A 25194-nucleotide genomic window follows, 5' to 3' on the forward strand; every position below is an offset into this window, starting at 1 on the left:
GACACAACAGAAATCACACACAGTCTTGACCGGCCAAAACATCCCATCATCCTCTGTGCTGCCTGTTTACATTTCACTTTCTTCACCGTCGTCCATTTCTACAAATGACTAACCGCCCTGCTGATGAAACATGTGGTTTGTGTTTATGTTGCTGCATAAGAACCTTGTTTCCTCTCTGCAGATGTTGACGTACTTTGCGGCATTTGAAGTGTTCTTTGAAGAAAATCTACCAAAGCTCTTTGCACATTTCAAGAAAAACAACCTGACCCCCGATATTTATTTAATCGACTGGTGAGTCTCAAGCTCGTACACCTTCATTTCTTTCTATTGAGTGTTCTTTATTTTTTTCCATCTCAACTTCACCCTACTTGCCATTATATCATTTCACAGCTAGAACGTGACCCTTCGCTCTCTATAAAACCAGAATATGAGACAGCGCGGAGAGAACACTTTGTTCTCCGTCCTGCTGAAAACTTTGTTACATTTCGTCATCTGGAAACATGATTCATGTCACATTGAACTTGTCACAGTTTCAGTGTCAGGTGTGTTTCTGAGAAAATAGGACGGTCTGTCTGTGCAGGCGGGGGTGTCACCGATCTCTGCCCACCTCAAATGGAAATTTCTAGATTTCTATATTTACTCATTTTCACTTATAGCACTCACACCCATACATATGAAGGGAGGGGGAGGGAGGGGCAATACAGCACATGCAGAGAGTATTCAGAGTCCTTCACTTTTTCCGTATGTTGTTATGTTGCAGTTTTATGCTAAAAAAGATTTGAATAATTTTTTTCCCTCATCAATCTACTCTCAGTACTCGGTAATGACTGAGTGAAAACAGAACTTTTTTAGCAAATTTATTAAAAAGGAAAAAACGGAAACATCACTTTCACAAATATTTCGACTCTTCATGACACTTGAGATTTAGATTCGTAACCAACCTTATTTTCTTTATCAGTCCTTCCGTCTATAAAAAAGAAAACAGTGAAAGTGTTGATTTGTAGAGCGGATGGGGTGAGTGTATTTGTGGCCTCACTACCTGGAGGACAGTTAGAGTTATGAGCAGTGTTGTTTATTTATATTCATTCACACATTCATTTTCTCCAGGCAAGACGACTGTATCTCCCTTCTCTCTGGTGTAAAGCTGAAGTCACTGTCTGACTGCTTCAGAATACAGCAGCTTTAACAGACCACCTCACAGCACCCTCGGGCCCCGCTTCCACCCATTGTCTCCCTCTTTGTTTTAGAACTGATTTTTAAGATTTTACTGATCTCTTTCAAAGCATGCCGGTCCCCCGAGCTTCATTACAGAATAATTAACCCCGTACGAGCCGGTGCGCAGCCTTAGATCCCCGGGCAGGTCCCTCTGGCCGTCCCAAAGTCGAGGCTTAAATCTAAAGGCGGTAAAAGCGCTTTTGCCATCAGGACCCCTCAGCTTTGGTCCGACCTGCCTGAGGAGATGAGGCAGAATCAGTGACTTCTTTTAAATCTCCTCTTAAAACTCATTTTTATATTTTTATGTTTGTGTCTTTTTAAGTGTCTCCATATCGCCCTTTTATTGCTTTTAGTGTGTGTGTGTTTTTATACGTTATCTGCTCCCCCTAATTGTCTGTTTCTATTGAATTACATTGTTTGTCCTGATTTTTCTATCATCATAAAACCAATAGTCACTGTTCCTGTCTCTCTTCCCTCCCCCCCCCAGGATCTTCACTCTGTACAGTAAGTCTCTGCCGTTGGACCTGGCGTGTCGGGTGTGGGACGTGTTCTGCAGAGACAGTGAGGAGTTCCTGTTCCGCACGGCGCTGGGCCTGCTGCGTCTCTACCAGGACGTCCTGACCTGCATGGACTTCATTCACATGGCTCAGTTCCTCACACGCCTGCCCGACCTCATCCCCGCCGAGCAGCTCTTCCAGCACATCGCCTCTGTTCACATGACCAGCCGCAACAGGAAGTGGGCACAGGTGGGATGTTAGAGTTCAGGCTTCCTGGTCAGGGGTGTGTCTTTACATCTTGTTTTCTAACCGTGTCTGTCCGCACCTCCTCAGGTCCTGCAGGCGCTGCAGAAAGATCAGGAGCGAGGCAGCCCAGTGCTGAAGCGCTGAGCTGAGATCAGAGGAAACCTTCACACACTAACAGACCGGACCAGCTCCCCTCCAGCCTTTGGGGAAAAACCTGGAGGCTCACCACGCTGGATGGACATGAAAGAGACCTGTGTTCCACCTGGGGACATGTCTGGTTGTAGCTGCTATGATAGACCTCTTCTCCAGTTCAGTGTCACTGCTCTGACTAGAATCGGGACCCTGGAGGGGGTCTGTCAGTGAAGAGGCAGGGGTGTGAAAAGGAATATGAGGCCTTATTTAACCCCCACCACCCCTCCTCTGCTCAGAGGCCCAGCAGTGGATTGGAAACTGTAGCTGGCAGAGGCTAAAGAATGTATCACACAAGCCCACATACATGCACCGAGCAGACGGTTTCTGGTCTCCACAGATCAGGGGAGACCAGAGATACCAGTTACTCCTCAAATCCTCTGCTCAGTTTTTTATTCTCTCTGGCTACAGTTCCAGCTGTCTTTTCTTTTTTCTTTTTGTTTTTCAAACTTATCTTAAAATTTTGATGACAGAGACAACAGTCGACTCCTCGATCTTTAAAAAGAAATAATAGGCAGGGAAAGCAAAGGTTAAACATCTCCAGAATCAGATCTGTGAGTGACGATGTTGAATCCTGTCATTCTCTCTCCTTTTGCACCTTTTCTTTTTTTTTTTCTCTCTCAAAACTTGAGTCATTCCTTTGTGTCCTAATATGAGTTTGATTTCGTCTGTGTGCTTTTCATTTTCCAGCCGGGGCACATTTGTTTCCTGAACCTTTCTATGAAGTCAAACACGAGTTTAGTGAGTTCAAATCCTTGAAGACAAGTTTGGTGTCTTTGAAAGCACCACGCTGTTACATATGATGAAATGTTTCAACCCCCTAAAAAGAGGTGATAAGCTGCCTGTAAAATGAGTTTTACAGTGTATTTATGAAGAGTAAATAATGAGATAACGTGTTACTGCTCGACACACGACATACAGTGTCAGACATGGACGTCCCCCTGCCCTTAATATGTTTGAGGTACATTTCAGCTTGTGAGTGTTTTGATTCCTAATGTCTTGATGTGAGTGTTGATGTCTTTTGTGCGTTTATTTAATATTTATCAAAAGGATGACGGGACACAAATAAAACTTGTTCCAGTGACATTTAGGGTCGTCTCCTCGCCCGAACTTGTTTTCAGATCGCGTGTATACTTGATTTTAACCAAACGTACGAGGTTGTGAGGCATCTGGATCGCATCTGGGCAAAAAGAGAACATCTTCCCCAACATCTTGTTGCCATGGAGATGGCAGCAGAAAGCTGGAGCAGTTTCAACAGTCTGCCGTCGGCTGGACATGTAGCATTGATGTCGAATGACGCACACAACCAACGTTCTGAAGCATTGCTTTGTTCTGTGCTCACACACAGACAAACCTGGATTCAGGACATATTGACATATACATATTGACAAATTAGCACTAATAAAAGCTGAATTCGCTATCAAGACATTTACAGTGTACCTGTACATGTATGTACAGACAGCCATTACTGGGTTATTACAATACTGAAGGAAAACATGAACAACAAGAGGGTTCTCAGGCGAGTTCGTGAGGTGTAAGCAGATTTGTGGATGTTTTATTTGCTATAAAAGTCAGAAAGAATATCTTCAGGAAGTGTGACTATAGCATGTCCAGCCTTCAGCAGCATGAATTACACCGAATTTCCCATCACTCTTTGTTTGCCTGTTTAAAAAAAAAAAAGAAACCTGAACAACCACCAGTCCAAGCAAAAGCAAGAACGGGTGCGGAGACAATATAAAAAGGTTTATGTTGTTCATTCTGAACATCCTGTCATGCAGAGAATACGTGCGTACCGGTTCTCACCTGGGCTTTAACTTGTCACCTCTCTGGCTTTGTGGCTGTTTGAGGTTGTCGGTGCGTCGGTTCCCCGACTTTCACACCGTGGTTAAAGTGTCGTCCAGTCGCCAAGTCATTACGTAACTATCGAACATAAAAGTTACTTTCCATGCGTTGTTTTGATGAGCGAACAGCCGGCTAGCAAGTGCTAAGCATTGCTTGATAATCATATTTTTTTTTTAAAAAGTGAAATAACATCTTGCTATTGGAATGCGAGTTAATAAATATCTTTCATGTGATGTTTATTTCTTTCAATGTCCGTTTTGCACAGATCTGTTCGTCAATTGAAATAAACGTAGAAATGTGATTGGTTGTTGACGTCTGAAGAGAAGAGTTCTGTCGTCAGGGTTTTCTTTCCAAAGTTTAACTGTCCTGTTTTTGGTTGTGAAGCTGCTTCATCTGGTGTGTTGTGCTGCTCATTCTGTGCGTGATGGAGTTTATACATTTGAGCCCCTGTAATATTGAGACATCACCTATGAGAGACTGTACTTAGACCACAGCTGAAGTATGAGACAGGCTCTGGGTTTGAAAACAGGAAGTGATTTTCATTTGTAACTCATCATCATCTTTAGACGGTCTGTGTCTGAGTGTGTGTGTGTGTTTCACATTTGTACCGTGCAGCAGCTTTCTGATCACTCTTCTCGATGCACTCCCTCCTCCCACTCCCCCAGTGTGGTGACGAACCGCAGGACTGCAATAAAGCTTTTTGCACATACATGTAAGCCTTTGAGTTGTGCCTCACATCATCAGTTTGTTATTCAAACAGGTTGTCTGTTTTTAAATGTATGAATTGACCCTCCCAGCTCGATTAACACTAACCTGCTTCCTGCCCTTTTTATCACAAAACAGACGCTGTGTGATCCACAGAGGTCAAAAAACCAAATTCAATCAAACTAAATTTGAAATAAGTGTAATATACTTCTGTGTAATGATCGGTTTTGATTTTTCTGGATGTCTTAATTTCTTGGGTTGTGTTTGTTTTGCATCGTCTTCTCTTTTCCTCAAGAGACCCGTAACTGTAGAGGACTGATAGACACACATGGAGACGACAGAGGGTCGCCATGCAACTGTATCTCACTTGAAATGTATATAAACAATGGTTTTATTAAAATAAAGAGCTGTACATATTTAACCAGGAGCTGTTCTGTGTCTTCACTCACATTTCATGGAAAAACTAGAATCGCCGCCTCACGGTTGTTTCCTCCACAAACCAGTCAGGTTGCAGGAAATATAGTCACAGTCTCTCCTTCCTGAGTTACAGCATTTAAGCAGAGGTGTTTTTGCAGAGCATTATGATGTCACAGTGAAGTTGACCTTTGACCGTCTGGATATAAAATGTCATCGCCTCATTTTATCCTTTATAGACATTTGAGTTGAATTGTGTCATAACTAGTGAATGAATTCTTGAGTTATCAGTGGTAACGAAATTCCCTCTGGGTGTTCCTCATGTATTGCATTCACAAGAACGTGTGATTACTGTGACCTTGATTTGACCAGCAAAATCTAATCAGTTCATCTTTAAGTAAAAAGTGAATGTTTGTGCCAAATCTAAACAAATTCCCTCGCGGTGGTCTTAAGATATCGCATTCAAGAGGCCAAAACTGTGATTTGTGAGGTAATCATGACATTGACCTTTGACCTTTGTCCACCAAAATCTAATCAGTCCATCCTTGTGTGCCATATTTGAAGGAATTCCTTCACGGGATTTCAGAGATATCGCCTCTACACGTATGGGACGGACAGACAACCTGACAACAAAATGACATGTCCTTTATTTTTAGCAGCCATATGTAACTTTTCCTCATTAAAATGTCTAGAAAAGACTAGACCTGTGTTAAATGTTTTGTTGAGTTGTGCTATCCCAAATGTTTCCCTAAGTTTTCAGTCAGTTTTAAGCAACATTTTTACAACTGAATTTTAAATCCGTTTTCAACTCTATAATTGAACCAGATGAAGGATTTTAGTCATCGGACGTCTGGATCTGAAGAGCTGGCTGCCCCGGACCTAAAGGACTCTCAGACTGTGAGAAACAAGATTGAACTGTTTGGCCTCAGTTCTAAGGCGTCATGTCTGGAGGAAACCAGGCGCCACTCATCACCTGCACCATCCCGACGGTGAAGCGTGGCGGAGGCAGCATCAGGCTGTGGGGGTGGTTTTTGGACATGGACAGATAGACGTGGAAGCTGAATGAGAGGTCTGAAAATGTCTGTCCACCGACGCCCCCGTCTGAACCCGACAGCCTGATAAGGATCTGCAAATCCAGCAAAGCTCGTCTCGTCCTACCCGAGAAGACCTGAGCCTGTAATTGCTGCCAAAGGTGCATGAACTAAGTCCTGATGTCAGATCTTCACACTGACCAGATCTCAACACAATGGAACACCTGTGTGAGATGGTGTTCATCCCTCCTGTAGAGTTCAGAGAATTGTATAATCTCTCTCTCTCTCTCTCTCTGTCTCTCTCTCTCTCTCTCTCTCTGTATATATATATATATATATTATATTATATAATATAATATATATGTGTGTGTGTGTGTGTGTGTGTGTGTATGCTTTGAGCTAACCACAACTCGATTTCCTCTGCATCTGCAAAACCGAGTATAGAGGAAAGAGTTTGACACCACAACCGACCAACACCTTTTAAAAAAAAAAAAAAGAAAAAAAAAAGGTTGATCTTGATAAATGTACCACCACACCACGTTTCTTTTAGAAGCCCTTTACTGCAGTTAAAGAGCGGTCGTGTTAATATCCGTCATCTCTGGAAGAATATCAAGTCATCATGAGGACCTTCCACATCCTTCTGCTCTGCATGCTGGGAGCTACACTTGTCTCCTTGGTGGCCTGCAACGGTAAGGACTCCTTACATTTGGATTTATTTATTTTTATTTTACATATATTCTGTGCTAGAGGTGCTACTTCTCCCTGATACTACAGTGTTTGACTTTGTTTCCTTCAGCTGCCATCGGTCCTGACAACTGCTGCTTCACTTTCTACCCGAGACGAGTGAAGAAGAACCTCATCATTTCATATGACGTGACTGATTTCCGTTGCCCGAAGACTGGAGTCGTGTAAGTTTTCTTCATTATGAAGACGTTTTAACACAATGACCTAAATAAGTGTAAGAGTGACTTTTAATACATGAATTTACATATTGAGTTACACTTCATGGACATGCATATTTTGCACATCCTGCACACTACAAAGCCTAAATGTTCATTTTCTGTTGATATACACATTTAATTTATCATAATAAATCCTAATTTTGGTGTCTATATTCTACTGTTTTAATGTGCGATTGACATCCTACAGAGTCACTGTACTATACTACTTTGCTATTTCTGTCTGTAATTACTTCATCCAGAAAATATGTTGTCTTATTTACTTATTTTTTAAACTCTTTGTTAAGCTAAATATATATATATATATATATATATATATTTTAAATACTGTAAGTCATCAAAATGATAATAACATATTCATCCTCTTTCTTTCAGTTTTGTGACACAAAAGTCTCGTCGCATCTGTGTGGATCCAAGTCTCTCCTGGGTTCAGTGCATCATGAAAAATGTGGATGAAAACACCTTTTAAACCGACCTGAGAGTCTGGAGAACGTGACCGCTGTGTTTGTTGTTTTATCAAGTCAAATATTGTGAAAGGTTTGACATGTTTGCTACAATATAGGAATGATTTTAGTGTTCGTGTGCAAGTAGTAATTGAAGATTTTGCTTTCAAATGGAATCAGTTTGAGCCTGAATTGGTGCAACGGATCCTTTGTGTGTTCTGCCTTTCGGATGCTTTGTATTATCTACAATATCACACAGAATAAACATCATGCAAATACATTCAGTGGTGTCAGGGCTCTGTGTTGTCTTGTGTCAGTTACTTCTAAGATATAAAACGATCTGTCTGTCTCGAGTTGGTTCTAAAATATCAGAAAATAGAAAAAATAAAAATGTTGGTTCAAGAGAACGCTAAAATAAAATAATAATAATAATAATTCTGGAAATATGACATATTTATAAAATATGTATAATCTTTTCCTGTTGTGGTGAATAAATAGCATGAGCTAGATCATTGAAATAATTAGATTCAAAACTAAAAAAACCAAGGTCTGAAACTGTCAACATCAAAAGTAAATATTTACTATTTACTTTCCCATTTAAATTTACATTTTATTTATTTGCTTATTATTCATTTATCTATTTTATTTATTAAACTATCAATATATTTAATTTATTTCCCCCTTATTTCTGTATTTTCTTTTTTCATTTCTTTATGCATTTCTGCTTCATTATACAAATGACAGTGCTGTCAGGTCATCATCCATCCTGTGGCAAGGCTCACAACAGACTGAGGCACTTCGCTAATCTAGAAGTCAAAGTTGTCCAAATAATTTAACAATGTAGCTCGCTGGTGTCGCTTCTCTGAAAGATAACATGGTGATATCTATGAAAACATGTCTATGGCTCCGCTTACAGTTATAAAAGAATAGCGAGTGCAAGCTAACTAGATGGCAATTGTTGTCCCATACAAGTGGATGGTTGAAGTTGGGTTGTTAGCTAGCCCAGTTTTTATTTTTATTGCCGTGTAGTAAATACCCAAAGCAGTGAATATCCACTGTTGCACAACACTAAAAAAAGACAGAAAATTTGCACAAATTGATCAAATATTGACCCTCATTTTTTATTTAATTTCTACCCTTGTGAATCATAAATCATGATTTTATAGGCTTTAACAATAATTTCAACATAATACATTTTACAGCAATGCCAGGATCAGAATACATGATGTGTATGTTTTTTGAAATGGTCGCTGTGATTGGTGGTCATGCTCCTGGTTGTTGAGCTGGACTATGGCGCTCAAAGCGTCACGTCTTGTCTTTGAAGTGCCCTAAACACAGAATTGGTCATTTTCTACAATGACACACTACACCGGAAAAAACTACAAATATTAAGGCCCGATACTCATTTTCGTTTTCATTCATTCGTTAAGTTGTCTTCAGCTTCTTCTTCCATCTGCCACAGCTGAAGGCGATTTCAGCTTGCCGGCACTTCAGGTTCTCCAGTTGTTCCTCCAAGTGGTCAGAGGCATCCACAGTGTTCTCAAAGTCCCGCAGCAGAACCCTGTTCCCCAGCAATCCCCGACACTCCTTTAGCCTCAGGTTGTCCCTCTGCAGGTTGTTGCGTGCCTGCTTGGTCCTGGTCAGGAGGTCTCTCTTCCTGGCCACCATGGCCTCCACCTGGGCCAGTTGCTCTCGCTTGGACTGAACCTCCATCTGGTTCCAGAACAGCTTCTCCTTTATGTTTGACAAGACCTGACACAGCAGAAAAAAACAGTTACCTAGTAACTGGAAATCATATTTCACGAAGAAGAAATGACTTGGGCACAATCTGTACCTGTTGATTCTTCTTACCTCCAAGCTGCTGCTGATCTTGTTCTGCAGCTTTAATGACTCCTCGCTTTGCTTTTCCGCCTGTTTTCTCTGCTCCAGCCTCGCAGCCTGCAGCTGTTCAAACTGGACCTGGAGGGGGTCCCTGCCGTGTTCTTCCTCATCTCTGAGCTCTGCTTCCAGCCTGCCAATCTTCATCTTCAACTTGATGTGCTTGAGCCGCAGCTTGATCAGCTCGTCCTGCCGACGCTGCTCCGCCGCCAGGGTTGACTCCACTTTGGCCTGAGACGCTTGTTTACCCAGGCATCGGCTTAGCACTGTCATAGCTATGTGCCGCTTCAGTGCCACAAACTCTTGCCATTCATTTTCCACCTGAGGACGAGGATAAGACAGTTCTGACCACTGATCACTACACCATAACACACACAAGTAACCCTTACTGGGCGCTTGTAGTGCTCCACTGTTTTGGCTGCTTTACTATATTTTGGATAACAAGATGTGCAGACATATGACAGTGCTTACACCGAGCCATGTCTTTAAGAGTCCTTTCTTATGGTTCACCTGTGAGCCAGCTCCATCCCTGTGTTTCCCTGTGTCTCCACCCCCTGTGTGGTGCTGTGGGCATAGTTTCCCCTACCTGGCTCTGGAGAGCACCTCACCTGCTGCATGCCATTACTTCATCAACCACAATACAAATACTGTCTTTTTCTACTCATTGCCTGATTGTTCAGCGACCACAGTGGTAGCAAGCTATTAGCCAACTTGTTTTTAAAAAAAAAAAACATTTTCAAGAGTGTTTTTCATGTTTTCATGTGTTTTTCACTTTTTGCTTACATCTATTTTAGCTCTGTGTCCCAGGACTCCAGAGCTACATCCCACCCCCTCCTCCACCTAAGCCACTGCCTGCATCACCCTCCACTCTTCATACACCTGCATCACCCTCCACTCTTCATACACCAACCAGCCTCTGTCTGCACTTGGATTCCGGTTCTCCTCATCATCCCACTTCCTCTCGAGCCCAGGATCAGCTCCTCCACGCCGCTAGACCTCCATCCTCCATTCCTTCCCCATATTCTTCATCACCTGGCTTATGTTGCTTCTCCCCCCTCCTGTGGCTCCCTGTGCTCCAGCCCTAGTTAAACGCTCTCCCTCTCTCTCACTCAGTCCCTATTAAATCCTGTTTCAAACCTGCTTTTGGGTCTAGAATTCACAGTCAATTGTGACATAGCTGCTATGTGTTGTCATTTTTAATTCCCAAAAATGACACAAGGTTTACATTTTTTAACAGTATCTCAAGTTGTATATTGAAAATTTTCTTTGTTTCTAATGCATTCCTGTTCACACAGTGCAGAGAGTAGCGTCTGCACAGTTCAGTATGCATGTCACATTCATCCAGCTCACTGCGTAGCAGCATGTGTAGACCCCTTGTCCTCCTTTTTCCTGCAGAGATAGGGGACAATTTAAAGCCCCTGAAATCCTGTTTTCAAAACTTAAAGGAATACTCCACACCTATAATGCCTATAACATTGTTGGACTTTTGATGTACAGTTTTAAAGGTTGTATGAGATTTTAATATCAATAATGATAAATAATATAGCAGCAAAACAAGTATTTTCTATGTAAAGATGGAGTGGAGTAACGGTGTCCTGAGCAGGGAATGAAGTCTCACCCCCTCTCTGTGTGTGTTGTAATTGGAGCATCTTCTTTCTTTGTTTTATTATCTGGTCCGGCAGCACATGCGTGTTGGTGCATGTGCATGCGAGTTCATCCCTATTAAACCATTGGCCCTGTTTATAAACACACATGGACTGCCCACATATAAGATGGGACAGTGCAGTACGCAGTGTTCAGGTGAATGACCTTCCATAATTTGGCTAAAAACGCCTCTGACAAAGAAAGAGATGAGACCAGAGCACAGGCGGACTGGCCAAGGGGACTACCGGCTCAAATCCTGGTGGGCCGATCGACCGTCAAAACATCCGTAAAGTTTTTACCAGCTCCCTCAGTGTCTTTACTGGCCCTCTCTATGTGTATGTCTGTCATTTGTGCGGACAAGTCCCAGCAGATAGGTTCAAGGTTAAATTTCTTTCCCAGTCTGACCGTGGACCAGAGCCAGTACTGGTCTGGCTTTTCCAAGATGGAGAACCCTACGAACTGCTTAAGGGCTCCAGCTTCATTCAGAGCTGGCTTTTCTTCTGCTTGATGCGCAAGTAACACATAATGTTACATGTTCATGATTCATGACGGACTAGAGTAGGCATGATAACTAGGTTAGCTTACTTTGCTGTAACTAATATCATGAATTTGTTCAGCAAATTGTTAGTTGGCTTAATGCAATCATTCACCATGGAGCATATAATAGCAATGCTAGCGTGGTTTAATGGCGGTTGCTGTTGTTGATTTTTTTTTTGTTGGCTCTCGTGTTCACAGAGTAACTTAATTCATTTGTTGTGTGTTTAGTGTTCGCTTTCACTGTGCTTCAAAAACCTTGCTGAAAAAAAAAGTGAGCAGGGAGTCATGGCTGAAGAGAGGCAAAAGGTGTCGCCAGGGAAATATTTGTTTTGGTCTGAGATGCTGGTGGTTTGGTGTGACATCTAGTGGCAGTGACGATCATTTATAGAACCTTTTAAAAAGGGATCAAAATCGATGCAGCAGAACCACAGATAATCATCTTTTTCATTCCACTCATTCTTCTTCCTTGACAAAACCTGGTGTACATAATGCAATATCCAACAGGAAGTATAGTCAGAAGCTTCTTTTATCAGCCTGTTTAAGGCGGGAATGTTGGGCCATGGTATGAACCAATGAGTGTACATAAAGCTGGAGAACATCAAAGCTCCCTAAAAGTGAAGTCAAAACATCTTGATCGCCCCCTGGTGGCTGGCTGCAGTATAAGTCATAAACCCCACCTCCCATGATAGCAGTTGGGACATGGTCCTCACAGAACTAACAGATCAGAGTAGATGTCAAATAAAGAAGGTAATTTTAGAACGGTCTTATCACACTAATGTTCAAGTGTTTATTCTTATTTTAAGTTTGGTTTTAATTGGTTAGATTAAGATATGTATGTAGCTGTGAGAACCTCAGTTCATCCTCAGATTGTGAGGCAGGGTTCTTCTGTTCTTAAATACTCTGAAATGAGTGTCAGCAAATCTTTAGAACAATGCAGAAAACCTGCTCGGGCTGTGACAAAATCACCTACCTTGTCCACCTTCTCTTGGGACTGTAACTTCAGCTCCTCTGCCTGCTGCTGGGCTGCCTCAGAGTCGGTGGTGAGCTGGTGCTTCATGTCAGTCAGGATATTCATGTACTTTTCATACTCCTGCAGCTGCTCTGTAACCAGCATCTCCCACTCCAGCTGTGTGTCGTCCCCGCTCTTCTTGCTCAGATACTCTGCCAGCTTCATCTGCAGCTGGCTGCTGTGCCGACTGGCTTTGTCTCTCTCCTCACACAGCTCATGGAGGACCTGCATGCAGTCCTCATAGATGATGTCTTCATTTTCTGCTGAAGCAGCCGTGAACTCCTCTTCCTCAGCCTCCTTTTCCTCTTCCTCCTGTGCAGGACTGGAAGTCCTCTCTCTCTCCGGGGTCTCAAGATGCAGTCTGGGAGGTCCATCGTCATCATTGCTGTTGATTTCAAAAACAACACTTTCCTCATGGGACATTAGCTGATCATTGACCTCATTAATCTGCACATCCAAGTTTTTGCTTGTGGTGATGTCAACAACAGAGAGCTGTTCTCCACTGTTCTCCTCTGGCTCAGGGGCTTCAACAGGGGGCTCCTCAGTAGTTTTCGTATCCTCAGAGTTTTCTTCTTCAGGATGTGATGCACCCACTTCAGCTGAGACACCTTGTTTTTCATTTCCATTAACAATAAGGGAAGAATTGTTCTTCTCATTGGAGAAATTTGCAAATGTCTCCCTCTCTGTGTCATTCCTCACCTCATTGTCTTCATGTTTTGCCTCTGCGTTCATATCTCAATTAAAAAGAATATCTAAAAGTATTATCCAATTTGTCTATACCAATAAGGCTCGTGCACCTCTGTAGTCAATGAAACGGTTCGTTTTGTTTCGGTTGTCCTGGAAACTGGGTTCGGGAAACCAATCACAGGCGTCCTGACCCATGCTCATTAATATTAAAAAGCAAGGCCGTGAGTAGCTCGCGCTGCAAGGCTCGTGGTGCGCAGGCGCAGTTCTGCTTCCAACAACAAGAAGCAGGAGCAAGGCAACATGGCCGACCTGGGGAAAAAGTACTGCGTTAACTGCCTTGCAGATGTTACAAACCTGCGGCTTCGCTGCACCGACTGCCCTGATATCGAGCTGTGCCCGGAGTGCTTCTCGGCGGGCGCAGAAATCGGTAATCACCGGAGATGGCACGGCTACCAGCAAGTCGACGGCGGTCGGTTCTCTCTCTGGGGTCCCGAGGCAGAGGGAGGATGGACCAGCAGGGAAGAGCAGTCGCTACTCGATGCTATCGAGCAATATGGATTTGGAAACTGGGTACATCACTGTTGAAGTTATTTAACTTAATTTATCTCTGCAGTGCACATATACACCTACACGAGTTTTGTTAAAACTGCATAGAAAATGCCTGAGGTAAAAGTTAGCAAGTAGCGACAATGGCACGACAACGTTAATGACGTTAATTTCCTTTTGATACTGTCGTAAAAGTTGGACGACTAGGCATTAAATACGAGGGATAAACTGTAAGCTCTGTGAATGGTTTCTAATACAAGATAGTTTAAAATTTTGTTTTAAAGAGTGTTACGTTATATATTTAAAAGCTCGACGGGGGCGTTAATAACATTGTCACATTAAAACAGGAGCTCACGAACAGTAACTTATCGAACAAAATGAGCGCCTGCGTTTATAGTGACTACGCCATAAAAATGGGAAAAAGTAAAAAGTATTGTTGTAGCAGCAGAGGTCACACCAATTTAAAATCTGTAACTTGAAACTCAACTTAACTCAAACTTGAACCTGCTCTCAGTATATACAATAATAGTGGATAGTAATATATTGTGAAGTCTGGTATACAGCACCCCAGTACAGGTTAAATCCTCCAAAATTACCTGTACGATTTTTTTTATATAGCACAAACCAATATAAATCACTCTGGATTGAATGTATAACCACATTCCTTAGCATTAGACTAAAGTAATCTATATGAAAACAATCTCCTAATTTTTGCCACTGCATCCCATCATGCAACTGGGTCTGGTTCAGGGCTGCAACTAACCATTGATTTCATTTTAATTAATGTACTTAATTCAATAATTGCTTAGCATAGACATCATTAGAAACTATGGAAATGCTCCAGAAGAATGACTCCATTCAAACCCAAGTTAACAATAACTCATCATTTGGTTAAAATGACTTAAAGCAACAATATGGAAGTTCTTGAAATGATCTTAGCACTAGCACAAGACTCAAAGCAAACCCCACCACTCCATCCCTCCCTCATCCTGCTCTGTTCCACTTCGCCTAGCCCTTCACCTACATCAGCTAATGCAGGAATCAGAAGTTTGCTAGCCTGCCAGTCAGCCATAGTGATGTCTTCCAGCAGCTAACAACAACAGTAACTTGAAGCCCCAGGACAAGAGGAGTAATGAGGTGTGTGCACATGTTGATTGACAGTCATCGGCTCCATACCCCTACTTTGGCCTTTCTACGATTTGTTTGAAGGGTGAGACTTGCACAGAAACTTCTGGCGGCAATATCTCTGCACGGCTGCCAGGCTGTTCACTGAGTCTGAGTCACAGATGACAGCATCTCTCCACTTTAAGACGTTTTGAGCATATTTCAACCGAAAAATATCAGAAAAAAATGACATGCTGTAGTTTTAATTGTGCTGGGGAGCTCATACTGCAGGACAGACAGGACAACACATGACAGAAGACAGTAACAGTAAGAAAACCTAAAACGTTAAAGATAAACTAAAATATAAAAACATATAATCAATATACCTTAAAGTGTTTAGGGCTTGCAGTTCAAGACTTGAGTAATAACATTTTAAAATACCAAAAATAATTACAAGGACAACTGTGAATACACCTTAAAGTGTCTATGGTTTACCACTGAAGAGTCGTGAAGCCTCAGGGAATTTATTACTCATCTTCCACATAGGTTGACTTGTAGGCTTGCATGTAGACAAATTAAGTAAAGTTTTTATGAATTTAGTGAAAAATGTTCAGTTTCTCATAGCCCTGGGGGACTGTTGTCCAACCAACAGTCCAAAACCTAAAGGTATTCAAATTACAAAGATATTTAATGAAGACAGGCAGAAAATCTGCACATTTTAGAAGCTGGAGTCAGAGAATGTTGTGTTTTTTTGCTTAAGAAATGACTTAAATATATATATTTTGTAATATATATTTAATATATATATTTTTATATTTTCTTAAATTTAATTTGTACAGTGTCAAATCATAACATACTGAACATTATCTCAAGGCACTTTACAAGGTAAGGTCAAGACCTTACAAGATCATACAGAGGAACTCAACAGTTCCCACAGTGAGCAGCACTTGGCGACAATGGGTAGGAAAAGAGAGATTGAGAGATTTCTGGTTTATATTCCAGCACACTCTGTAAGATGTATAATGAATAGATGACATTTCTGTTGCTTCCACTATCCTCATTAGTACCAACTTCCTGTTTGTGTCTTTCAGGAGGACATGGCCGCTCATGTTGGAGCATCCCGTACTCCTCAGGAGGTCATGGAACACTATGTTACCATGTACATCCATGGAAACCTGGGTAAGGCCTGCATCCCTGACAACATTCCCAACCGGGTAACCGACCACACCTGCCCAAGCGGAGGGCCCCTGTCGCCCAGCCTCACCACCCCTCTCCCCCCACTGGACATCAGCCTAGCTGAGCAGCAGCAGCTGGGGTACATGCCGCTACGTGACGACTATGAGATTGAATATGACCAGGACGCAGAGAAGCTCATCAGCGGGCTCTCTGTGAACTATGACGACGAGGATGTGGAAATTGAGATGAAACGTGCCCATGTGGACATGTACGTGCGGAAGCTCAGAGAACGCCAGAGACGTAAGAACATTGCCAGAGACTACAACCTGGTGCCTGTGTTCCTGGGCCGAGACAAGAAAGACAAGGAGAAGGAGAAACCAGGGGCTCTGGGAGTCATAGGCACTGCTGGTGGTGTGGGCGGGGTGGGAGTTGGCGGTGGTGCAATTGGATCAGGTTCCACGACAGCAGCAGCATCAGGTTCTGTTCCAAGTACACCCAAAAGAAAGATCACCAAGGAGGAGAAGGAGCAGCGGATCAGGCTGCGGGGGCTTTGCCAGTTCATGGCCCATCGCGAGTTCGAAGACTTCTTTGAGAACATACATAAAGAGCGTGTGCTGAGGGCCAAGGTGCGTGAGCTGCAGCGCTACCGCCGCAATGGCATCACCCGCCTGGAGGAGTCAGCGGAATATGAAGCAGCACGCCACAAACGGGAGAAACGCAAGGAGAACAAAAGTGTGGTCACCTCCAAACGGGGCAGCGGAGGAGGAGGTGGGCTTGGCTCGGGGATGGGACTCGGGGGTGGAGCTGGAGGGGGAGGAGGCATTACTGGAGGGTTAGGGGTAGGAGGCGGGATCAAAGAAGAGGGTAAAGATGGTGAGTTTGCTGCCATCGAGAATCTGACAGGCTTTGAACTGCTGTCGGACAGGGAGAAGGTGCTGTGTAACTCTCTCAACCTCAGCCCAGCGCGCTACCTGACTGTCAAAACCATCATCATCAAAGACCACCTGCAGAAAAGGCAAGGCATCCCGGCCAAGAGCCGACTGCCCAGCTACCTGGACAAAGTCCTCAAGAAGCGCATTCTCACCTTCCTCACAGAAAGCGGCTGGATATCCCGAGACGCCTCTTAGCGATCCTTCTTTGATCAGGAAGTAATAAGTGGATGATTGCTGACAGCTGATTTCGCTATAAGCAGGACAAAACTACTGGCTTTCACCATCTTTTCAAAGGTGACCTTGTGAATATGTACATTGCAAAGAAAGAGAATGCCCCACTGGAAAAAAGTATATTTTCATACCAGGGCTAGGAACAAAAATAAGCCTATATTTTTGCATTTGGAAAGGGATGGGTGAAATACAGCTCAGTGGGTTCGCAGAGCTTGGTGTCCATAATGATAACAACAATCCTAACAAGTATTATGTAGTTGCATTGTTATCGCAACAGGTTCACTGAAGATGTCTATGGAGAAATCATATTTTAAATCCAACATCACATTTACTGGAAATGCAATGTTTGACAGTTTCAGTTCTGAAATTGTCACTGTTGTGGTTGCAGATGTTTTTCAGGATCTCTCAAATTTTTTTGGTAACCTTTCGAGCAGGAAGTAGCTATTTGAAATTTCTAACATTTTGATTTCTTGTAAATTGTCATTCCACTTAAGTAAAATCAATTATTCCCTTCTCACTGGCTACAAGGGAAGGAAAAGAAAAAGCAGCAGGGTTGAACCATTGTCTTGCTTTCTCTTGTCTGAGCACTTGCTGCTGCCTGAAGGCAATTTTTATTAGGGCCTGACTGATGCATCAACATGGAGCTTGATCAATAAATTGGCCTATTTGATAAATCTGTCAATATTAGATTATCAAAGATATATCAGTATGGGGTCTTATGTTGACCAATAAATAAGAAGAAATGCCAAAGAAAGATGTAATGTAGAAGCTGTGTTGCCAGGTGTGTCCACCTGAGAGCAATGACAAGGTAATTTCTCAAATGAAAAACTTCCCACTCAGTACATACTTTGATGATTCAGTTTTTAGCATCCTGAAAATACTAATTCACGTAAGAGCATTAGCCGATTTCTCTATAACATGACGTAGGCGCACTAAATAAGCAACAATACAAAAACATATTTAGGTGTCATTTATTAAGACTTCAGAACTGTGTTGGTGTGGTTTGATCAGCTTTGATAGTCAATGGCCAAAACCATCCATCACCTGTCTTCCATTAAACTGTTGCCAAATCCTGATTGGTGCATGGAAGTACATGACATCACATTTTTCCAATAGAGCGCCGCCTTTTTTGAAATGCAGATATCACCTCTGTGAAATAATGTTTCCAAATCAGGATTTGGCAACAATGTGTTCAAGTAGAATCCTGTTACTCATAGTAAGAAGCAGATTGAGAAATTAAACTATCAGCCTCCCACATCCTGCGTTTTATTAGTTTGTCACCTGAAATATTTAGTTCTCATCTTGTGTATTTGGTCCAAAAAAAACCAACATAGTGCAGCTTTAAATGTTCAACTCTCCGCTGGGTATGATACAGGTAAAGACGCTGAATGTGTAAGGGCATTAACCAATGATAGTCAAATGCTTCAGCATAATTCCAAGATTATGGTTTGTTATTTACCAAGTGTGTATGCGTAGCAGGCTAATATTACCTCCCATACACTTAAATAGCATTGTTCCTCCTCAGTCTATGTGTTTGAGTTTCCACAGTCTTTACCCTAAACTGAACATCAGCCTCCCAGGTGGTATTGTCAAACAGATGTTACCTGCCGCCCTCTTAGGGAGCCTGCCCTTAGTTCTTCAGAGGCAACTTCACTTTGTCTTGATGGCAGGACCATAACAGCAGCACTGGTGACTCATTCTCATTTTCCTCCTTTGTGCAATTTTTTTGCAAGCTGAGCTAAGTGCTGCTTACTGCACTATTTAAATGTAAATGATGATATTTCCCAGCACGAGCAGTGGCATTAAAATTCAAGAGAAGAAAGGCATGTGAATGTGTGTTACCTGAAATTCATATTCTTTTCTTCTTCACTGTCTGTTGGAAAATAGGCTTTTTTTTGTGGAGGAAATGCAGGTCACGAGTGGCATTAGTTCTGTAGTGTGAGGCATTATCTTCACAGTTGCACTTAAGAACTTGAGGTTCTGTTCAGAGACCGTGGACCAACTGTGGAGGGTGTTAATATTCTTTGATAGTGATAAATCAGTAATATTTCATCAGTCTGGTGCTCCAGAGCATTTTCCGTTTCAGTCAAACACTTATTGTCAACAAATCCCATGAAAACACCTAATCCAACAATGAACGTGGCCCACAAACAAGTACTGTGTGTGTATCCAAAGCCTGATATATCTCATTCCTCTGTGCCATGGAGCAAATGTGTAATATTAAGCCACATAACATTTGCTGAAAACTAGATGACCCAGCTGTTTTAGGAAATAAATTAGCCTTTTCAAAAAAAAAAAAAAGTATATATTCATGACGCAATGGGATGGGATTGGGGCTGAGTGCCACAAACAGAGTAGGGAAGTCAAAGTAACTAACTTTTTGTTTATTTGAGGTTTGTTGACACCAAGAAAAATATTTCCTTATATTCAGCTTGTTTTATTGTAACTTTGCTCTGGGTGTTAGGGGTACATGATTTAGAGCACCGCTGATCTAAATATTTAGAAAAATAAATAAATATATTGAGTAACAAAAAGAAAATCATAGTGGTTCAGCTCCAGAACATGGATTAGTTTTGTAGGCTGTTGCAGCTGCGTATTAACCCGTTGCTAACATGTTTTGAATTGGAGTTAGATGCATTAGTCATTAGTGAAGTAGGTTTATTGAAAATGCTGACTGAGCAGCAGGCCAGGCCTTTTATGTTGAAGCTGAAGGGGGAAGAATGGGCATTATATTGTGGTTAAAATAAGAAATGTTAAACAGTTTTCAGGTCAGAGGTCATCTCAAAGGGCCAAAACTCCATCTGAGTCAGAATGTTTTAGAGAGGAGATGCTAATTTCCAGCCGATATACCAAACAGCCATGACATACCTTTGTGATTTCTTATTCAAATTTTGACAGTGGTGTCACTCTGCATGCGCAACCAAATGTTCCAAAGTTTTATTATGTTTCGGTGTAAATGTCTCAAAGGAAAATATGGCAATTAGATTTTATTTTGTTCCCAGTGGGGAAATATCTTTTGTAAGGGAGGAGGGCGGGGTTTGCTTACTTTATGTCACCGAATGTGAATAATTTTGTAAGATAAATTGGAAAAAGAAAGTATAATTACTGACCTGTGAAATGTACAGTATTTTGTGTCATGGAAATTTTTATAGTTTTGTTATTAAAAAAAAACCTGATTTTGGATTACAGAGAATCATTTTCTGGAGCTTTGAGTATAGTGATGGCATGCTTTTGTGCTGTCTTTAATCTTGTTACCAGTCTGATACTGTTGAGCTGTTTTGCTGTCCCGTTACTTTGTTGTTGCACATGACAAGGTATGTATGGAGATGTATTAAAAGTGCAAATACTTTATAATTCTAAATAGTCCTGTTTCCTCTTCTATACTTTGTAGTAATTTTGAACTTTAAAGGAAAAACCTGGATTTCATTGTCAATTAGAATCACATGGGCAGGGCTTATTTCTCAAGCAGCCGCTTCAAGAAAAGATAATAGGATTATCCTTCATAACATTGCTTAGAGTTATTAAGAGTCAGTGAGTTGTGCTGTGGGCTACATCTTGTATATATGTATCAGGTCTATGTGACTGACAAGAGCCTCCGATTTATTCTCCTGCAAACACCTGTCTCCACCTCACAGCTTGAAAACCACTGAACCAGGGTAAAGTGAGTAAACAGACACACACTAAAACCAACAAGTCTTTCAAAGATGATCAGTTTATTCTGATGCTGTGACAATTTGGACAAAGGTCCATGTACATAATTACTCTAATGGTTTACAGATAAAGCTGTTACATCACTGTACAACCGTACTGAGCCACACTGTGGCACAGGGATGTTACTGTGACTGAGGCTGGCTGACCGGAGACTGATCATATCCAAATGAAGCAGAGGAAGATGTCTGTACTCTGCAGGCTTTAGAAAGCCCACCTCGGGACAGAGTAAGATCTCAAGCCTTCCTTCAGATCCACAAGTACTGCTCTGAGCTTTATTCACACAATGAAACTCACAAACAAGAAAGACAACTGAAGAGTCAATTTCAACATTATTAGAGCTTTCAACAAAAGTCCGGAATGATATCAGCAGTTCAGAGTCACTGTTCACCGTGTGGATGGATTTTACACCAGCTCTCATCCAAAAAGTATTGAAATTAGAGGGTTATGATCAGATGGTAAACTTTTTTTTTTTTATATAAGTCAGTGAAATATATTCCACTGCTTCTCTTCCAGTTTAAATTTATGGCAGCGTGAGGAGACATGAAAGCCTCCGTCTGTGAGCTGGTGCTGTTTTCTTTTTTAAACATCTGACGATAACTGCCTGAAATGACTTATGTAATGACTAAATTAATTTTTACTGCAAAGACTTTCCTGTGCCAGACAGAGTGTTATGCATCTGTTAGGAACAGATGAATATATTCCAGATACAAAGTTCATTTCAGCTGGGTTCAAGTCTCTTCGAGGCAGGAGGGGGAGTGACCCATGGGAAAAGGGTGGCAGGGTGCTGGGACCAGTCTACTGTAACTGAGGTCCCCCGTCACCCAGGCAACAAAACAAATCCCATTTTGTCACAGTTGTCATCATTTCTAGGGGGCTTTGGCCACACCCACCAGCGCTGGCCTGAGGGTGCGACCGTGAATCTTGTAGCCCACTTTGGTTACTACGGCGACAGTGCCGGGTTCCTTGCCTTCCACAGGGGCGTGGAAGAGGGCCTCGTGCTCGTAGGGGTCAAACTTCTGGCCGTCGGGGTTCAGCTTGACCAGGCCATGCTTGGTGAACACCTTCTGGATCTGGACCTCAGTCATCACCAGGCCGTCGTACAGGTTCTTCAGGTGAGGGTTCTTGGTTGTCACCTCCTCCTTGGGCACGCTCTCTGTAGCCTTCTCCAGGATGTCGGCCACTTCCAGCAGGTCTTTACAGAAGCCTTGGATCCCTGGTGATGGAAGGAAGAGAAAACATCATTAAACTTCCTGCTTATGTCTAACAAAAAACAACATGTATGCATATTCAAATCATGTGTCAAACTCAAACAAAACCAACAGCATAACTGTGTAATAAAGACACAACTTAGCAATGAGGCTACAGTTGTGACATCTAGTGGTGGGAATATGCAACTGCAGGGTAATTTATGTAGGAAAATGTGATCATTTCTGCAGGATTTTGTTAGGTGGTTCAAATGTTAGCTAAATGTTAGCAAGCTAAAATGGATAGAAGCGTTTACCGTATAATTTAGCATCTTCTATCATCTTCTGACTCCGCGTTCTGAGGTTCTCTGTGTCAGCCAAGGCTCGCTTGTACTTTTCCTGTAAAACATGGGAGAAACAGAGGTCATGGTTTAAAAACACAGTATCATCAACTGTTACCTAATGCAGCTCAGGAGTAAACACTGTAAGTAACTTAAGTAAGTTTTGTAAGGTGTTATGATAAAAAATGAACCTAAATTTTAACTGTTTACTCCATTCATAAATAAATACAGCAACTGTACATTCAGTTTTACTTCAGCTTAAGCCTAGCATTGCTCTGTATGTAAGGACTGGCATCAAACCATTACACATAGTTTACCAATTAAATCATTGTATCTTTCAACAAGGGCTGCAATAGACAAGTGTTTTCATTTTTGACTAATCTGTCTATTATTTAAACCAACGGTCCGACCAAGAAGCCAGATGTTAATTTACAATGGAATGAAGAAAAGCAGCAACAAGAAGCCAGATGTCTGAGTCCAGGCTGTGATGCAAAATGACTCAAATGTTAATTCAAGTTTGTGAATTGTTGTTGAAGTTAGAAGTATCATAGTTTTAATATATGTCATGTTATTCAGAGTATCGTTGTCTAAGGTTAGTATCTTGGTATATGTATCAGTAACTCTGCATTCAGAGCAGATGTAGCGATTTTCTCAGTAAAACAGATAAACACCAGTCAGCTCCACTCCAGCTGGATGCTGAACAGGAGGTCAACCTGTCTGCAGCCGACTCCGGCTTACCGTCATCTCCTTGAGCTGCTCCTCCAGCTGGGTCTTTTCCTCCGTCAGGACTTTCTCTGCTGCACTCTGCTCTGGCTTCTCAGTGTCCTCCTCTGACCTGTGGCCATTCTTCTGCTGAGTGGCCGTACATAACAATCGTGGAGATGTTCTGGGTGGGAAGGTCACACAATAGGTCATTTGTCAACTGTTGGAGGTGGGTACTTCCCCTCACCTCACTGCTTTAATTATCTTCTGAACCAATATTCAAAACCTGAATCAACTGTTTAACCTGTAAAGTAGGTGCTCTCGCTGTCTGGACGTACAAGTGCAGAAATGTGTTAAAGTCAAACAACAATACAATGCTTTAAATCTCTGCAGTGTGCTTACTATTTCAGCTGACTTATTGTGATGTTGAACAATATAAATAAAACCTGACATTCTTGTAATTTTTCCTCGCAGACTGTTCATATATTTAACTTATACAGGCATCAGGGTATTTTGGTTGTTTGTCCAGCCTTGCTAATTGATGGTATCAGACAGCTTAATTAAAACCACTGCCAATTGTCCAACTGCCAGTAACACTTAGTAAGAATGTTACGCAACTACCCTATATGTCATCCAAATGATAAATGCTCACTTATTTAGCCTAAATACAAGTGTCATTTTGTTATAGTCGTTGTAAGTAGTGGTGAAGCCTATTTCACCATGTCCGATATTATGTCATCATCTATTGCCAGTAATAAGTGTGGCGTTGCAACACAAACTCCATTCACAGATTGTTCAATATTGTCGTATTAGTTATCAAAGAGTGGGCCCTTCGAGCTCACCGACGATACAGGAAACTGTAAAATAGCCGATTTAGGAATGGAGTTTGGTTTGGCAGTTTCTCCTTTCAAGAACAACACATAAAGCACTAATGTGCTTGTGTGTAATGTATAAAAGCATTTCAGCTGATAAAAATTAAATATCTGAGAACACTCACAAACACACCACTTCAGGGTTAAACTCCACAGAACACATTAGCTTAGTTTAAGCTAACTACATCCCTATCTTCATCGCTCAGAACATGTCACGTTATGTCATCATTCCCCTCTGGTTCTTGAAATGACATGCTAACAATGACGAACATGACATGGATACACTTAAATGTGAACCAGACCATGTCCAACACACATACACACGTCTCCGTGGTCAGTTTAAGTCTGTATTTTCCAACAGCAAACGTTAAGGACCATGGCCAGTTACGAAAGCTAACGTTGTTAGCCGGCTACAGCCATATGATAACAGCAGCTCAGCACCACCCCGCTAAAAGCGCAGCGTTTCGATGAAAGGCACATTTTAGTAATAAACACTATTTACCGTGTAAGTGCAGATGAAGCTACTAGTGAGTAGCTCTGTCTCACTGCTCTGGCACACAGGCTCGCCATTTTCCGAATAACTCTGCAGGTAAAATCTCCTTGGAACACACGCTGATGGGACGCACAACTGTGATGGCAGCCCCGTGCGGGTTCAACCAATCAGGAACCAGGAAGAATAACACATCTCCCAGCTGACCAATCAGATTGAGAGAAGAGTTTACTGACGAGTGGTAGTTTGGTTGAGCTGAAGTTAAAGGTGAAAGTTACACATGTGACCAAGGACAACGTTTTTTAAAAAAAAGAAACAAGGCTTATCAAACAGAAGGTTACTCATCCTTTGATTATTCAGCTGACTGTTTATTATTATTATTTATTAAGAGGTCTTGCCACAGTTATAACCTAATACTGTTGTAGTAGACTATTAGATTCCCTTGTTACAGGGTATTAAAACTTTTGCCTTAAGATATTATTTTTAAATTTACACTTCTAATACGACTACTAAATTTACATTATTATTGCATTATTACTAAACTACTACTGAGTATCTAAAACTATCACAACTGTTCTACTTTTTACAACTTTATGTCACTGTCAGTGA

The 25194-nt window shown here is 41.8% G+C and overlaps 5 protein-coding genes across 7 annotated transcripts in view; 3 read left to right on the forward strand and 2 right to left on the reverse strand.

The window, feature by feature from the left end:
• The window catches only part of tbc1d14 (TBC1 domain family, member 14), a 43306-nt gene extending 38191 nt beyond the window's left edge, over window positions 1-5115 (forward strand). For all 3 annotated transcript variants that reach the window (XM_023427167.2, XM_023427170.2, XM_023427169.2), the window contains exons 13-15: window positions 182-291; window positions 1703-1961; window positions 2046-5115. In XM_023427167.2, the coding sequence (XP_023282935.1) occupies window positions 182-291; window positions 1703-1961; window positions 2046-2102 (426 nt within the window). In that variant the 3' untranslated portion in view covers window positions 2103-5115. The remainder of the gene's footprint in view (window positions 1-181; window positions 292-1702; window positions 1962-2045) is intronic.
• Window positions 5116-6670: 1555 nt separating this feature from the next.
• ccl36.1 (chemokine (C-C motif) ligand 36, duplicate 1) lies at window positions 6671-7821 on the forward strand. The gene is made up of 3 exons (XM_023427181.2): window positions 6671-6828; window positions 6936-7047; window positions 7474-7821. The coding sequence occupies exons 1-3, from the start codon at window positions 6759-6761 to the stop codon at window positions 7565-7567; spliced, it is 276 nt and encodes a 91-aa protein (XP_023282949.1). The 5' UTR covers window positions 6671-6758; the 3' UTR covers window positions 7568-7821.
• An 806-nt stretch (window positions 7822-8627) lies between these two features.
• Window positions 8628-13588, reverse strand: cfap184 (cilia and flagella associated protein 184). The gene is made up of 3 exons (XM_023427180.2): window positions 12571-13588; window positions 9393-9740; window positions 8628-9293 (listed from the first exon to the last, which is right to left on the reverse strand). The coding sequence occupies exons 1-3, from the start codon at window positions 13339-13341 to the stop codon at window positions 8967-8969; spliced, it is 1446 nt and encodes a 481-aa protein (XP_023282948.1). The 5' UTR covers window positions 13342-13588; the 3' UTR covers window positions 8628-8966.
• Window positions 13589-13596: 8 nt separating this feature from the next.
• tada2b (transcriptional adaptor 2B) lies at window positions 13597-20646 on the forward strand. The gene is made up of 2 exons (XM_023427179.2): window positions 13597-13866; window positions 16038-20646. Exons 1-2 carry the CDS (start codon window positions 13597-13599, stop codon window positions 17247-17249), a joined length of 1482 nt encoding a protein of 493 aa, XP_023282947.1. The 3' UTR covers window positions 17250-20646.
• Window positions 20647-20979: 333 nt separating this feature from the next.
• grpel1 (GrpE-like 1, mitochondrial) lies at window positions 20980-24734 on the reverse strand. Its single transcript, XM_023427156.2, has 4 exons — window positions 24598-24734; window positions 23260-23407; window positions 22498-22579; window positions 20980-22209 (listed from the first exon to the last, which is right to left on the reverse strand). Exons 1-4 carry the CDS (start codon window positions 24663-24665, stop codon window positions 21863-21865), a joined length of 645 nt encoding a protein of 214 aa, XP_023282924.1. The 5' UTR covers window positions 24666-24734; the 3' UTR covers window positions 20980-21862.
• Between the last annotated feature and the right edge of the window lie 460 nt (window positions 24735-25194).

This window comes from Seriola lalandi, unplaced genomic scaffold, assembly GCF_002814215.2.
Source record: "Seriola lalandi dorsalis isolate HSWRI2012SDOR001 ecotype SW California unplaced genomic scaffold, Sedor1 jcf7180002054854, whole genome shotgun sequence".
NCBI lineage: Eukaryota > Metazoa > Chordata > Actinopteri > Carangiformes > Carangidae > Seriola > Seriola lalandi.